Source organism: Gymnodraco acuticeps, unplaced genomic scaffold (genome assembly GCF_902827175.1).
Source record: "Gymnodraco acuticeps unplaced genomic scaffold, fGymAcu1.1, whole genome shotgun sequence".
NCBI classification, from domain to species: domain Eukaryota; kingdom Metazoa; phylum Chordata; class Actinopteri; order Perciformes; family Bathydraconidae; genus Gymnodraco; species Gymnodraco acuticeps.
In genome coordinates this window covers 7,440-23,585 of record NW_022989819.1, presented here as the reverse complement: position 1 = coordinate 23,585, position 16,146 = coordinate 7,440, and the positions used below count along the sequence as shown (strand labels likewise).

The 16,146-nt window shown below is 40.8% G+C and overlaps 1 protein-coding gene across 2 annotated transcripts in view; it reads right to left on the bottom strand.

Moving 5' to 3' along the window:
- LOC117557108 (mannosyl-oligosaccharide 1,2-alpha-mannosidase IA) overlaps nt 1-15,577 on the bottom strand; it is a gene marked incomplete at its 5' end in the record, with an annotated part of 133,450 nt that extends 117,873 nt beyond the window's left edge. For both annotated transcript variants that reach the window (XM_034232796.1, XM_034232802.1), the window contains 1 exon segment: nt 15,481-15,577. In XM_034232796.1, the coding sequence (XP_034088687.1) occupies nt 15,481-15,577 (97 nt within the window).
- Nucleotides 15,578-16,146: the final 569 nt, after the last annotated feature.

The window sequence follows — 16,146 nt, the reverse complement described above, 5'->3', positions numbered from 1 at the left end:
ATCTAAATCCTGCTTGTTAGTTACCCAGCATCATAGATATATAAGCTGCTAGCGATTCATTACTGAAATATTACCTTCAAAGCTGACGAAGTCGCGCTAGCTAACTAGCAGGCAATGCTAGCTAAATTGGTTGTAACAACCAAGATAAAATATAGATAATTACGCTGTGCATATACAAATGAAGACCAGTATAAGCATCATAAAGGGCCTCTGATACAATATAGACAGTTGACAATTCAAAAGAGTTCGATATTTCAGCAACTTACCTCTGGAACTAATCGACGCGCCGTAATGTAAGTGAATGAGGTTCAACGCCCAAATGACAATATTTGGAACTATTTCGATGTCCATACCCCGGAAGTAGGTGCCGCCATTTTTTACAACGGAGGTCTATGGGAGTGTCGTAACTCTTATCTCTGTTGGGCTCTGGGCAGAAGCATTGGAAGCTTCAACGCACGCCGCTGTGTGGACGGGCCGTTATAGCCCTTTGAGGGGGAGCTATTGCGAGACTCCTCATCTTAGTGAGATATCCAGACTGAGAGAAGTACTGTGTATTAATAGTTTCAAAAGTAAGTGAATGAAGCTAAATCTGTTCCCTTATACTGCCACCCGCTTAAAAGCTTGGCAGGAAAGGCTTGTGATTAAAACTGCCAAACATGGATTACTAGACACCAAAGGGCATGTCTCAGGTTTCAGAAACGTCATCATCAGAGAGTCTCCGGCGGTACGTCACTGCAGACTGATCAGTGATCACAGGTTACATAAGCACAGGATCCCAAACGATACAAAACCACAAGATTAAACAACATGAAGAGGTTTGAGGCTTTATCTAGATGAAGAGTGACCCTCAACCTTGCATCCAACAGACAGCGATTGAATCGTCACAGTGGAACAGAGTACAGTCCCTCGTAATCCTCCTGCTTCGTCATACATTTTGCAAACAGACTTTCATCATTTTGTATTAAATCTCACCACATGATGTGCTCAGGCCGACTGGGGGGAACTTAATCTAATCCGAGAAAGGACGAAACGATATTTGTTGATGATGATAATGAAAGATGGCATCCCTTTTACGTGCGGTCATCCTCTGTATTGCTTTTACTTTCTTCCACAGGTCATGATAGTTTGTATCGAGGGGGCGTCAACAATTAACATATCTGGTAGTATGTTCTATATCCGAAGCACTGGACAGAAGGCGTCATATACGAGGGAAAAGTGTGATTTTATTAGGTTATATAAATAAAACTGACTTGACTATGCAATAAATTACATGATAAGCCCCGGAGCAGATGCCAGATAATATGAGTAGTATGAATACATTCCATGCACTCTCCATCCTTGTTATCTAAACAGTTTGTCTCTGAGATTTTTATTTCTCACATTTTTGCGTTCCACATTTGAAATTTGTCCTTATGAAACCCCCCAGGATCGCAGATCAAGCCCCCGCTTTTATAACCCTGTCACCAGCGTAGCCTGCTAGCCTTTGGTACATGTGAAGCGCTGGGTGTGCTGTGATCTCCAGGCAGCGAGGACCGCCATGGACACGCAGCGGGATGAAACCTGCTCTGACATCAGCAGAGTGCATCATCAGAGGCTCGCTGTCAGGCTCTTCATCTGCCTGCACTTTAAATGTTCCAGCACGAACCACAGTTAGGGTGAAATATCCTTTACTCTCTCCTGATCTGTAGATATCACTGAGTTCTTGGTTTACTCTGAAGCCAGAGTAAGTGACGTCAGCGGCTCCCTCAGGGACTTATTCCGGTATGAATGCGATGTACTAGATAGTTCCAGGAAATACAAGTTCCGGGAACTATTCCTGGGAAAAGTACGTGAAAGCGCCTAATGGTTCAATCTTGGGAAAATGGAACTAGATACCTTTGATCAGTTTTGGTCTACACATTATAAGTCTCAGCTGTGCACCAAGCCTTCCCAGAGGGCCAGAGCTCAGTAGCTAATCCAACTAATAATCAATTGTAAGCTCTTGAATAAAAAACAATGAATATTATCGGTTGCATTATTATTTATAGTTTACAAAGTAAGTGATGAGACATGTATGAGGTCTGAGTTACACGCAAATGAGATGCAGTGGATGTATGGGTGTTTGCTTGTACTCCTTCAATATCTGACAACTTTATAGCACAGCAGATTACAAAGAGCAAACTCACCTGTACCATTTAAAAAACAGGACAATGTACACATTGCTTTTCTGTGCACTATTATCAGATGATACTAGTTTATCAAAGCTATATTGTTATAGGCGTGGAGGTTGGCAGAGCAGTAAACAACAGCATATTTTAACATCTTAACTCTGACGTGTTTAAATCACATGTTTGTTGATGTTATGTTCTTGAAAAAATGATATATTATCTGATATGTTATTATTCTTAGGTGTCAGTATTCATTCAGTTATCTAGCATCAGTTGAGATAACTGTGCCCATCCCTGCATATCTTAGTTAAACATTAGTATCTATAAATCATTACCCATCCCCCCCTGCTGCTGTATATTAACACGATGATACAAATGTTTCCATCATACAATTGTATACGACGTGTCCGACAGCAGTTTCAGTTTGAGGCCTTATTGGTTCCACAACTAATAGGCACAGTCACCTGGCTCTGGTTGCTATGGAGCCCATGGGATATTGAAATGGATGGAGTAGAAATGGAAAGTGTGTGGATGGTGACAACCCTTCACTCTGGATGTGAATCCAAGGTGACAGGAGGTGATGGGCAATTCATAGCCATTCATTTAAGTGTAATGACAGGGGGGGTTGCCACTCCCCTCTCCTCTTTCTCTCTGACCTTCATAGTGCACCTCTTTCAAGACCAAGCACAAGACCTATTGGGAAGTAATTGCGAAAGGAGAGAAAAACATGTCTGCTCTGTGTACTATGAGAGATTTGATTTGATGTACTTTATTAATCCCCGTGGGGAAATTGTTTCTCTGCATTTGACCCATCCTAGTGTTAGGAGCAGTGTGCTGCCATTTTGAACAGCGCCCGGGGAGCAGTGTGGGGAACGGTGCCTTGCTCAGGGACACCTCAGTAGCACTTGGTCTTGCCGGGACTTGAACTAGTGACCTTCCAGTTGCCAAGCCAAGTCCCTATCGACTTCGCCACCACCGCCCCTACAGAGTTGTCCATTGTTGGTGGAAGAGGTTGCCAGTTGAATGCTTTTAATAAAAAAGACCTTTGATTACAAAAAAAATAAGGATTTTGCAACTAAGAAAAATAATTCAAGGTCCTGACAGCATAATTAATGTGTTTGTATGCATGCATGTGTGTGCGTGAAGTCCCTTATGAGTCCCTTCTCCGCATCACTGTCAAAGCAGATGTGCTGCCTCAGCGCATATCTTCAGAAGCTCTCACTGCTTTGTTTGCTCTTCAATAGTATAATAATGATTAAAGTACGTACGACAAAGACAATTGGATGGAATCCTTCATCACTTTCAGGGGCTCCCAAGTAGGGCTGCACGATTTTGGGAACAAATGTAATTGCGATTTTTCTGACAGATATTGCGATTGCGATTTGCGATATTTGTTTTTAAGCGACCCAACGGAAGCTTATTGTAAAATGCGGCCATATCTCCGGCTAGGAAGGTCATATCAACGTGCTCCCGTCTCTAGCAGCCCCGCAGCCCGAGCTACGAGTGAAAGAACTAAACTTACATGAAACTTCCGTTGGGTTGCTTTAAAGTCAAGCTTCAGTTTAAGATTCACCCTGTAATAGATGTAAAACATGTGATGGAGCATTACTAACCTGACTCAGATGGTTTGTTTCACCAAACCATCTAAAGCTCCATTGGAAGCCATTTGGAAAAGGCAGGCACTTTCAAAAATACTTGGCAGGTGATTGGATCAATCTGTCTATCACCTTCTATCATGGGCCACTTCTGATTGGTTAACAATGGCTGGTACATGTGGAGCACAGCACTTCTGATTGGTGTGGATGACTGACCCACAAGAAGAACAACAACAACAAAAAAGTAAAAAAAGAATGTAAAAAAAAAGAAAAAAGTTTTAAAAAATCGCAGGCTTTGCAATTTCATAATCGCGATTTTGATTTAAAATCGATTAATCGTTCAGCCCTACTCCCAAGGATCCAGAGGACCCCTGATAGCTCTATAAAGTATTTGACTTCACCTTTCACTTGGCCCTCCAGCCAGAGACGACTAAATAATGAATACCTGAGGCTTCATCATTCGGGCCATCGATCCAGCATCTCCTCCCTCCTCCTCTGCTCTCCATCATAGAGTACCTGGCAGTGCTCTACATTATATAAAGAGCCCTCGGGATTCTCTAATAAACGCCACTGGTTTGAAACGCTCCCCGGGCATTGAGAGCAAAAGGTGATGGGTTCAGCCTGTGTCGCTGGGAGAAGCTCATTTAGCATTCCAGGACAACTCTCTACAAAAGAAAAACGGTGACCTTATGCGCTTTAATTGCACCTCTTGGGATGAGGAGGGAAAAGACTAAATGAGGGCAGAGCATTAGGACGAACACAAATGGAAAAATAAAGAATGATGTCATCCGAAGATAAAAGCAGGAAAAAAAATGTCACATGCGTGGAAAGAGGTCTTTACTCTTTCATTTGTTGTTGAGTGGCAGAGAGCTGGATAGCAATTGTGCATAGCAGCATGTGGCCAACCCCCCTAGCAGCAATAGGACATCTATCGTTGATGAAAAATCTCTGGAGTGAGGGAGGGGCAGCTGTGACACCGAATGTATTGCTCTTATTTTTCTTTCAGCACGATCACAAGTCTTGTCCCCAGCATCTGTTGGACTGGGGTTTTGGCTTGGCATTTAATGTGCCGTGAGCTTCAGCTACTGACCCACATATGAAGGCACGAGGGTAGTGACGTCGCTCACAGAGGCATGAACACCTCTTTAATCTTCCATTCAAGCACTAGGCCTGCTCGGGTTTCTCACTTCATAGCAAGGGGAGGAAGTGATAAAGCACATGAGAGCCCTAATAAGAATGTACAATTAGTTATTCACGTCAATAGAGAAAAGTCATTTTAAACAGGATATTATGGGTTCTAGATGCGTTTTATTAACAAACACAATGCTACAAAGCATTTGATCAACAAATGGCAATGAATACCCTAATGCTTTGATTCACATGTGCTGTTTGTAAAAACCAACAGCACCAAAGGTTAGGACCAGCTGTCTTCTCTGATTTGCAGTCTTTTTAAAGGAATTGTTCTGCTTTTTGAATGTTTTCACGAGAGAACAAACACTGAGGCAACTCTCTTATACGTCTAATAAATATATAGTAAAGCTAAAGTTAGCAACTAGGCTCAGAATGGTTAGTGGAAAATCAGCTCTGTCAACACTGACACAATCTGCACTTTACAACGCTACACATGTGCCTTGACCTGTTGCCATCTGTCTGCTTTGTGAATATGTATTTTTGTTTTTATGTATGTTTTTGTCTTAATATAAGCATCTATGTTGAATGTTGTTTCACTGATTGTATTTACCTGTCATTTCAAGTGACGTTTTTTTTTTAGGATGACTATCAACATCTGTCCAGGGACTGCAGATGAAAATAGCCTGTTGGCTAACTCTGGCGCATTTACAGAAATGTTAATCATTGTGCATTGTCCCTGTCAAATAAATAAATAAAATAGAGAAGGGGACAACTATAGCTCTGTCCAAAAACACCAAACACATCCGAACAGCACCTGTAAATATAAGTCTCATCTTTTTAATAATTAATCTTATTGGTTCATAAAAGTAGTCTCCGTTAAGTCTTAGAAAACAAAGTATACAATGTTTTAAAGGCCAGCATAATGTAATCAGTGTAACAAATGATGAAGGGGTTAAGCACGTTTTAACCATCTCACAAGGGATTGCAAGTCTGCACAGTGCTTTAAAATTAGGGCAAAAATATATCCTGATTTAAATATGTGGTCCCAAATATACTAAAGCAATGGGATTACAGGCAACAAATCTAAAGGATAATGACATGTATTATGAGTTGTAAAACGTAATGGTAGGTCTGGAGAAAACAACACTCATTTCAACTTGTTTTTTAATTCTGAAATGACTTTTTCATATATGTTTCCTTTCACCAAAACAGTCGATCTTTATCTCAGAGTCTGTGACAGTTTGAGTAAAGGTGTGTGATTTTGGTGCCACTAATTCTAAAAGCATCATGTCAAACCCTTTATCTTTGCTGTAGCCAAAAGGGAATAGAAAATACAGAGATCCTCGATGAGACTTGAGGGACCCATTCTCTAGCTTTTTCCCAGAGTGCTAACAGAAGAACAGAAGAATCACGCATCCCGGAGACGGTCCAAGAGCCACAGAACATCCTCCCTTACAATACAGCTCTCCTCGCTGACAGTGCTCCAGTGATAAAGGAAAAGAAAAGAAAACAATCCATCCAACTTGATTTGCTCCCAGTTACATGGTGGTGAGTGGTGAGCTTTGGAAAGGGTGCACAATCATGCAGCAAAACAAAAACTCCTACAAACTTCTTAAGTTGATCTTTCAGCTACAATGTGCTTTAGTTGTAGAGAAAGTATGTCATCAAGCTCACCCACACATGCAATTGTCTCCATGGTGTGGAAATGATACATAAAAAAAGATATTGAAACGGCCCAAAAAAATCATTTTCATTCTGTTAGTGTCGAAATATATGGTTATTATTATCCTCCTAAGGATAACGCTCTGTCTGTGTTCCACATCATCATTTAAATTCAAGGCTGTGGGCTCCTTTTGGCCTTGCTCTGAGATAAGCTGGAAATATAGAACCATCCCTACTGACACTTTTAGTTAATGCTCTCCACCATGAAAGTAGGTCACGAGAGGTCTGGGAGCCAAACATTGAAAATAATTCACTCTACTGCGGCCTTTGGCTTGCAAGTCTTGCAAGTCTTGCACATCTAACAAATGTCCCAGAATTACTTCACATCACTCTCCAATACAAGATCATATCGACAAACGGGAGATAAGGTCCTGTGTCCACATAGCGTCTTTTTTCGGTCAGAAAAGCGCTGGGGAGAACCTCCTCCGAGCATTTCATCAACATCCCTGAACTAGGATATCTTGAAAATGTATCGAGGCAGTTGTATGACAGACTAGCATAGCCCCTTTGCCTTGTATTAACTTGCTGCGCTTCTATCCATGTGTTTGAATTTTTTTTTCACCATAAGCATCAGAATCCGGCTCGTCACTGCTCAAAACTCACCGGCACGAATATGTATTATTCGCCCGGCCAATCTGTTCGCGAACAAATTGTCTATTCGGTCTTTGTTATGAGAGTTTCTGATTACATATCAGGGAAGTCAGACATGGCCAAAACAAGCAACTCCTTCATTTTCTATAGTGATGTCACCAGTGTTTTACTGGAGGGTTAAGATATTTTCAAATATATTCATCGTAATGTTGCTCCATAAGTGTTGCATTTGTAATCAAGTAGCTGTTTACTAGTTTGCCAAACATCATCTTTAAAGCTAATGATATGTCAATGTTATGTGCACTGCACACCTTCTTTCCACTTCCCCCAAGCCCATCAGTACGGCAGGTTTAACAAATGTCAACGTAAACCTTCCCCAGCTTAATTTTGACTCCTTAAAGTCAATAGCAGTACACAAGGCATCTGGCAGATCATCCTATTGACCTTCTTCAGTGATTTATGCCAGTCACGATGGGAACTGCTGATAATATCAGACCCGAATATTACAGCTAATCCTTAAAGTTATTCCTACATGCAAACAGGAAATACTGAACCGTGAAAAGACAATATCCAACTGGGACACCGTTTATTATACAGGTGAATACTGCATGAACCCATAAACAAACCGTTACAAATAATTCTCTATGTATTTTTCAAAAGAAGATCAACTTTTCGAACAGAGAGGTCATTAAATTATACAATAAAATAGTTTTACTCTCTAAAATAAGAATGTTACTCCAAAAAAAACAGCATTAAACCTCTTTCACATCACGTGTTGATTTAAAGCATTACGCGTATGTATTTTCATCATATTTTACCAAATCTAATGGCGATTCCTGGAGCTGTCACACCGCACTCGAATGTGACCTTTGGTGTCCTTAATTTTATATTTTTAATAATTACCCTGAGATGAAGTAATCTAATGAAATCAAAGGGCAACAGGAACATGGTGGAGCTACCAGATGACCCAGATGACCTTTGACATTTAATCAATCAGCAACCCAATACTAATCTGTGAAACATATATTAAGGTTTTCCAGTGTAATGTAATTTAAATGTTAAAATATTTTTAACATGATGCTTACCAATCTTAAAGTACGTTTTTTTTCTTGAGGAAAAAAAAACATGAGTGCGCACATTTATCAATCCATGATTATGTTTGCCTTTCTGTTTGAAAACTCCCACACAATCTTACAAAGAGGCAGATTTACTGAAAGTGCTGTACTGTTTTCTCTTTGTAATTGCCCTGAGCTAAAAAAAAAACTTTTAATGAGCACTAAAGACATAACGTATTTCAAATGACAAAAGGGAAATGAGAGAGAAAGTCCATTAGAACGACTTTGGTTACAAGGAAATAATAAAGACAGAGGAAGCAGCTTTCAGCATGGAGGGTCATGACAAAGGAAAGAAGAAAGCGTTTGGTGTAAAAATTGAAAAAGAACGGGAGAGTGAGAGAAGAGTGTTTGGGTTACAGCAGAGGAAACGTCGCTCTCTGCCTTTCTGTGTTTCGTGTCGTGCTTCTCTGAGAGTACAGCAGAAGGGATGTTCTGGTGACTCGCAGCATATTGACAAGATCCTGAAGCAAATGCTAACTGAAGACCCGATCTCACCGCATTTCTGTTTACTCTGGGGATTAAATTAACACAGCATCCAATTTCATACCTGGCTTCCCGCACCAACGAATCCCAATGTGACATTTACAGGTAGCAGGCTGCCCTTTCTCTCTTCCTCTCTCCTTGACTCAAAGATGATACACAGTGTAGCAAACAAGCATGGTTGAGGGAGGAAAATGATGCTAGCTTTAGACAGAATGTAAAAATATTTGCTTACGGGACTAACCATGACATTTTCCCCTTCCCCCACACTTGGAGACTGGAATATTACTCTTCTGCCAGAGACAAATAGCTTATTCCGTCCCTGCTTTCCGTTGCATTATCGCTGAATCTGCATTGAAGGTACAATGCTTAGCTGCTCTGCACAGATAAAGATGGCAATTAGCTGCCAGAAGTTGAGGATTGCACAATCCATTATGAGGAAACCTCTGGCCCCAGCAGCAGAGTTACTTCAAAATTGTGGCTTCATCTGTTGTGGAAGAACACGACTCATTCATCACACACATGCATGCACAAACAAAATATCTTCAAAATCTCTTTCTGGAGCTGTTAAAATGTGAAGTATCCTTTTCATCTTGATTATTATGTTAGAGATCTATAATACTCCATCAAGCAACATTTGTTATATCTATATTGGGTCAAATGATTTCCTCTTATGTGAACGTACCACTGATCCCAGTGAGGATCAATGCACCAACTTGTATCTTTCTGTACATTTCAGCTGCTTTAACCAAATCTTTAAATTGTTGGGCCACATGGTTAAGTCACTTTAACTCTCATACACATTGCCTCATATACAAAAAAAGGTATGAGTGCACAAGTGTGTGTTGATATACGTAACAATAAAAAACATTGGTATCGGCTTCACCAATTGGCTAAATTGTTATTTTAATAATCAGTATCGACCCAGAATTGCACAACCGGTGTGTCCCTAGAGGCATACAACGTTGAAGAAATGCTCCATAATCTTCGCCTTTTCTGAACCACACATCACTGAAAGCCTTCCAAACATAAAAAAAGTTAATTAGATTATGTGGAGATGGTTGTGCCACCCTCTGCGTCGCGCATCGCTCACAATTTTAATCAATTGCTGCGCTAAAAGTTCAAATTATTTCAACTTTGACCCTTTTTACCGCTGACATTTCGATGTGCAACCAATCAGATGACAGCTGAATTAAGGACCGCAAGCTAGCAGGGGAGGTAACCGTGCTAACAGCTAATTAATGAAACTTAATTAGCTGTTCAGCCATACTGAAGCATGATACGGCCTGACCACGTACAATACAGCCATAAAGTGTGGCATTGATGATATCTAATGGGTCAAATCAGACATGGAGCGATGAATAAACACTAACTGCAGAGGTAGCTGCGTCAGGACCCTCTACATCTTGTGTAAATCCAGCTTTAATGGAGCGAACCAGATAAAACTCGAGCTGGGAACCTTCTGGGGACAGGCACCGATGTAATGCTGATATTACTTTGTTTGTATAGGATCTGTAAGAAATATATAGTGATTGTTTGCTAATGTGCTTGCCTTTGTAATTGAATAAGCTGATACTGAGGCTGAGTAGAGTTTACTTTCTGCCCTCCAGCAGTCTGATACTGCAGCTTTAAAACAAACAAATCACAATCTACTGACTCTCTATCGTCGTCCCTCTCGTTCCTCAAGTTTTAGTATTGACAACAGTACAGTCCATTAGTTTACAATGTCCGTGCTATTATTACTTTCTAATGATGTTACTTTACGAGTAGCGCAAGTAGAAGAACTCTAGAATACTTTCCTAAAGGAACAAGAGAAGTTTCTACTTTACAGCATATTAAAATGACCTTCAACGAAGCACGTTTTCTGGAACCGAACATCAGCTTTAATTAAAAGAGAAAAAAGTCAACAAAAAGTCTTTAAAAGAAAACCAGTGAGTGGGAATTTGGCTATTTTTGGCATTTGTTATTCATTTTGTTCTTAAATTATTTAGTTTTATGCATTTATGAATACTGCAGGCAATGAATAGTGTTTGTTACTAAAAGCACTGGATAATTATATGTTGATTCAAATGCAATGCTGTAAGAAAAAGTGTTTTGTTAATTATTCTGAAATACATTTGACAATAGTGGTTGACATTTTTTTTTGTATTAAAACAAGGCCATGAGGTCTAGTTTATGTTAACACAAACCATCTACCACTATGGTTAACATGTGTTTCATACTTTATTTCTTCTTTCTATGGGAACTCTTGGGCCTCATATTTAATGAATGCTTTCGAAGACGCTTCGACACTGCTCTTATTCCTTTAATAGCCTACTTTAAAACATCATTCACCTATATTAGCATATGAACTAGGTTTTATCACCTTATTCTTTGCACATCTACCTGAATCAGTGATGTGTTAAAGGTCCCATGTCATGCTTTTCCGGTTATTACCCATCCCCTTGTGTGTTGTGTAGCTTTTTATAAATGTAAACGGTCTGCAAGTCACAAACCCTCAAAGTACACCATGTAGCGAGTACAACTCTAAAAGACCTGTATGCTGCCCCAGAACGCCTTGTTGGAGATTTTTCTTTTTCCATTTTTTTCTTCCTGGTCATAGTGACAGCCTGGCTGTGAGTGGGTGTCTCGCTGTCTCGCAGACCCCACGCAGCAACCAGGAAACAACACCAGTAATTCAGCTCACACTGTCCGCTCCTCGTGCCTCAAAGGGCGGAGCAGCGAGCCCGGCAACGTCCCGCCAACATGGCACCCAGACCCCACGCAGCATTCTCATCTGTTTGTCATTACTGGTGTCATTTCCTGGTTGCTAACAAATGCCATTGTAACACATAATCACTGATGTTCCGCTGTAACAGTGGTGGACTCATCAGAACAGAGTGGGCGAGCTGACCAATCAGAGCACACTGGGCTCATAGGGAGGGGGGGCAGGACAGAGAGTGAATACACATACTATACAGAGATGCTGTATGAGAAACCAATGTGAGTTTGGAACATTGAACAATGTAAATCTATTCTAGTAGACCTCAACAATGGAATTATGATCAGTAGAAACGGATTCACTAACAAATCACTTTTACACAAAAATACACTTGGCTTTTCTGACTTAACGCAGCCTATACTCATTGAATGTCAGTGTCTCAGACAGATGAAGTTATACAATTTGTTTTTTACTTTTGGCATAATCAGCTAGTGTGAACTTTTTTTGGATTTCATCAGAAAATAAATGTGGACTGGTTGCAGGAGAATATAACACCTATAACATGATTAAAGGACTTCAAGGTGCTTCAAAGGGTTCCCTCCTAACTGAGAACCTCAAGGCAATGAAAACAGCAAGAAGATCACAAACTGTATTTTCAAACGAGCTTGCATCATCGCCTCGATAACCCAAAGTCCTCAGGTATGGAAGACAATCCCCGTCCAAGCCTTATTAAGAGCTGATCCTCCTTTTATTAAAGGCTTCTTTACGGGGATTTCTCTGTGGCTCAGCCGTGTGAACTGACTGATACGCTCCGCTGCAGACGACCTGCAGACCCCTCCGGATCTCGCTCCAATTAGAGGCTGGGGAGACTGAGACGCCCTGCAGGTTGTGAGCTTTTCCCTGCTGAGTGAAAGGTAAGGAGGATGTGGTGACAAGAGCTCGCTGAGGCGCAAAGAGAAAAGGTGCCACGTTATCTTTTCCACTGACAGCTTAAAACGTTTAAAGAATACATTTCGTTTTTTCTTGAAATGTAATTCTTTATCATTTGCTTTGAGAAACGGTGTAATGATACCATAAAAATCCTAGTTTGCTGTAGCTTTCAGGATTTTAACTGTGAGTTTAACCATTGTTACCATCTGATTGACTGTTTATTTTTTTTACTGACCCAGGGACCAAAACACCAAACATTGGAGTTAGAACCAAATAATTCAAAATGGGGCTCAAATAACAGCATAAAGACGAATACAATAAATAGATAAGATAAATAATATACACATGTAAATAAACTGTCTGCAGATTAAACAAAACAAATCATCTTAGTTTCCACCACAATGGATTGCTCTTCTTTGGATGATAACGACGTCAAATGTCTACTCATTGGAAAATATTATCCACAGCATAGTCAAAACAATCAGAAACAAAGGTTAACATCTGCTTCACTGATTCCTTTACTTTTCAGAGAGTTGGCTGGCTGTTATAGTTTAATCGATCTTGAAGGGCAAACTGCTTTGTGATATTTCTAATGGTCACATACTACCAGTGTTGCTTGATGCAGAACCAATAACCAATATGCTTTACTTCCACTTTATGCCTTGACAAGACTGAACTGCTTTTTCTTCCTGGAAAAGATTGTCACACTCTTGACCTAACAATCAACATCGGCCCCTCTGTTGTTTCCCCGACTCAGACGGCAAGGAATCTGGGTGTGACCCTAGATAACACCCATACAGTAACCCTAGATAGATCATTCGGTCTATATGCTGTAAAATGTATTATCTCTTCGATTTACACACGGCATCTATTGCACGTCTGTCCGTCCTGGGAGAGGGATCCCTCCTCTGTTGCTCTCCCTGAGGTTTCTCCCATTTTTTTCCCCCTTAAACTGTGGGTTTTTCTCTGGAAGTTTTTCCTTGTACGATGTGAGGGTCTAAGGATAGAGGGTGTCGTTTTTCTCATACTGATATTCTGTACAATCTGTGCTGTTGTATTTGCTGTAAAGTGTCTCTACTGTAGGCTATTTTTATTATATGTACAGCACTTTTGCTCGACCACAAATCATTTATAAATGTGCTATATAAATAAAACTTGATTTGATTTGATTTGATTACAAACTGTCCTTCACTGCAAACATCGCTAGTGCAACCCGTTGCTGCAGATACACGCTTTATAACATCAGGAAGATACGTCCCCAGCTGACCCAGAAAGCGACGCAGGTTCTGGTCCAGGCTCTCGTCATCTCACGCCTAGACTACTGCAACTCCCTCCTGGCTGGTCTACCTGCATGTGCCATCCGACCTCTGCAGCTCACCCAGAATGCAGCGGCTCGCCTGGTCTTCAACCTTCCTAAATGTTCACACACCACTCCGCTCCTCCGCTCCCTTCACTGGCTTCCGGTAACTGCTAGAATCCACTTCAAGACACTGGTACTTGCGTACCATGCTGCGAATGGATCTGGCCCTTCCTACATCCAGGACATGGTTAAACCGTACACCCCAGCACGTGCACTCCGCTCTGCATCAGCCAAACAGCTCGCTGCACCCGCACTGCGAAGGGGACCCAAGTTCCCATCAGCAAAAACACGTGGGTTTGCTATCCTGGCTCCAAAATGGTGGAATGAGCTCCCCATTGACATCAGGACAGCAGATAGCTTGCACATCTTCTGGCGCAGACTAAAAACTAATCTCTTTCGACTCCACTTCGAGCAATACAATTACTAACTAAGCACGTATATACTAATAAAGGACTGGCTTACCTAAAGCCAGTTGAGTAGCACTTGAAATGTTTTGGCTCTATGAAACCTGATGTACTTATATGATTCTGTTTTCTACTAGTTTGTATCTTCTTGGTCGAACGCACTTATTGTAAGTCGCTTTGGATAAAAGCGTCAGCTAAATGCAATGTAATGTCTTTAGTTCAAATGTATCAGCCTTGCAACAAAACTCACCTTTATATTTCCTGCTTGTTGTTCTTGTACAACAAATCCAGAAAACCAAAGCAAATATTTGTGAGCTTATGAGAATTTCTTAACAAAAGCTGCTAATTATTCTCATCCTCCATTTTCGATAGACTGGTAATAATAATACTGGTAGAGTATATAGTGTAAAAAGATCATTACCATAAATCAGTGGTTCCCAAACTTTTTCAGTTGGGACCCCCTTGGGTATTGGAAATATTTTCGGGACCCCCCAACCCGGTTCCCATCTATATTGGTAGGATTAATTGTATATTGTTGTAAAAACATTACATTTTCTTTGCTAATAATAAGAAGATACAAAGATCCAACTATCATTTTATATTTTATTATGGATTACACATGAACAAAAGTGAAAAATAGATTTAAGGAAAATATATGAATGAACACTGAACTACTATTTCTACTGCAGGTTGCAAACGATCACATCACTATACAATTCCTATTCCACACATAGCCTATCAATGGCAAGATCGTTCCCCTCCTCCTCCAAGAAGATTCTGATCTCATCTTTAAGCGCCAGCTCCCTGGATAGCACTTTTCCGTGAGAGAGCCATCGGGACCGATCGGGACTCGCTGTGAAAAAGAACAGCTGTGTACTCGGAGCCCATCCCCTCGCACAATGCAGAGAAAAGGCGAGCTTTCAGTGGTCTTGTTTTGATGTAATGAAGGTGGTTATAACATCGGACAAAACGACATTAAGCTCCGGACTCAGCTGCTCTGACGGCCGTGTTAAAAACTTCTCCATTTTGTAGATTTATTTTCGAGCAGTGTTTGTTTACAATTTCTTCCCGAGCCCCCCCTGCAGTACCTCCGCGACCCACCAGGGGTCGCGCCCCACAGTTTGAAAACCACTGCCAAAAGACAATTAAAATCAGCTTTTTCCAATGATTCCACATAACATAAAGACAATATTTCCCTGTTTAGTTTCACCCAGTCTTGTGAACAAATCCTTCTCAGATTGGTCAAAAGTAGAAAACCTCATGAACTTTTAGCCTTTTGAGCCTAGAGGCCATGAGATACTCACCAAACATGTTGCCAATGTGCCCGTTTTTGGTCAAAGGCCGCAGCTCATTCTTCCCCCAGGCGTAGCGCTTGTAGTTGTCCCAGGCAAACTTCATCATCTGCAACATAAACAGAGCAGACAAACTGGTCAGAGGACTGAAAGCCAAACCACACAGCTCCAAACCCAGACATAATTCAATTGTTGTACTGTAGCTCAGAGCCAAACAGAACGATAGCTTCTTGATCAGACAGGATTAAGGGCATTCATGCAATAAACACACATAATGCGCACTGCTATACAATATGATTGACATTTCCCTGCAGCTACTTCTCCTAAATTAAAGATTGAATGATGTCAGTAGATGAAAAGCCAGACATTGATGCCCTTTAACTCCACTGAAAAATATATGTGGATTTGGTGAGATGTGAAAAAGAGAACTGTCTTTTTTCGCATTAAAACAGAGCCAGCAAGACAGGGATTTGAACGATGAAGAGACAGGAAGTGTAATCTTTTCAGCTGAAATCACAAAGTTGAGTCGTGATGCTTCTCTGCCTTTAGCGACAGCGTAAACAATTTGTTAAGAAGCTTGTGACGGAAAGTTGGTTTGTAATAATCTAATACATTCAAAGATATTTAAAAACAAATATGAGAGCATAATAATACTGACAATGCCGGTGTAGAGCTCAC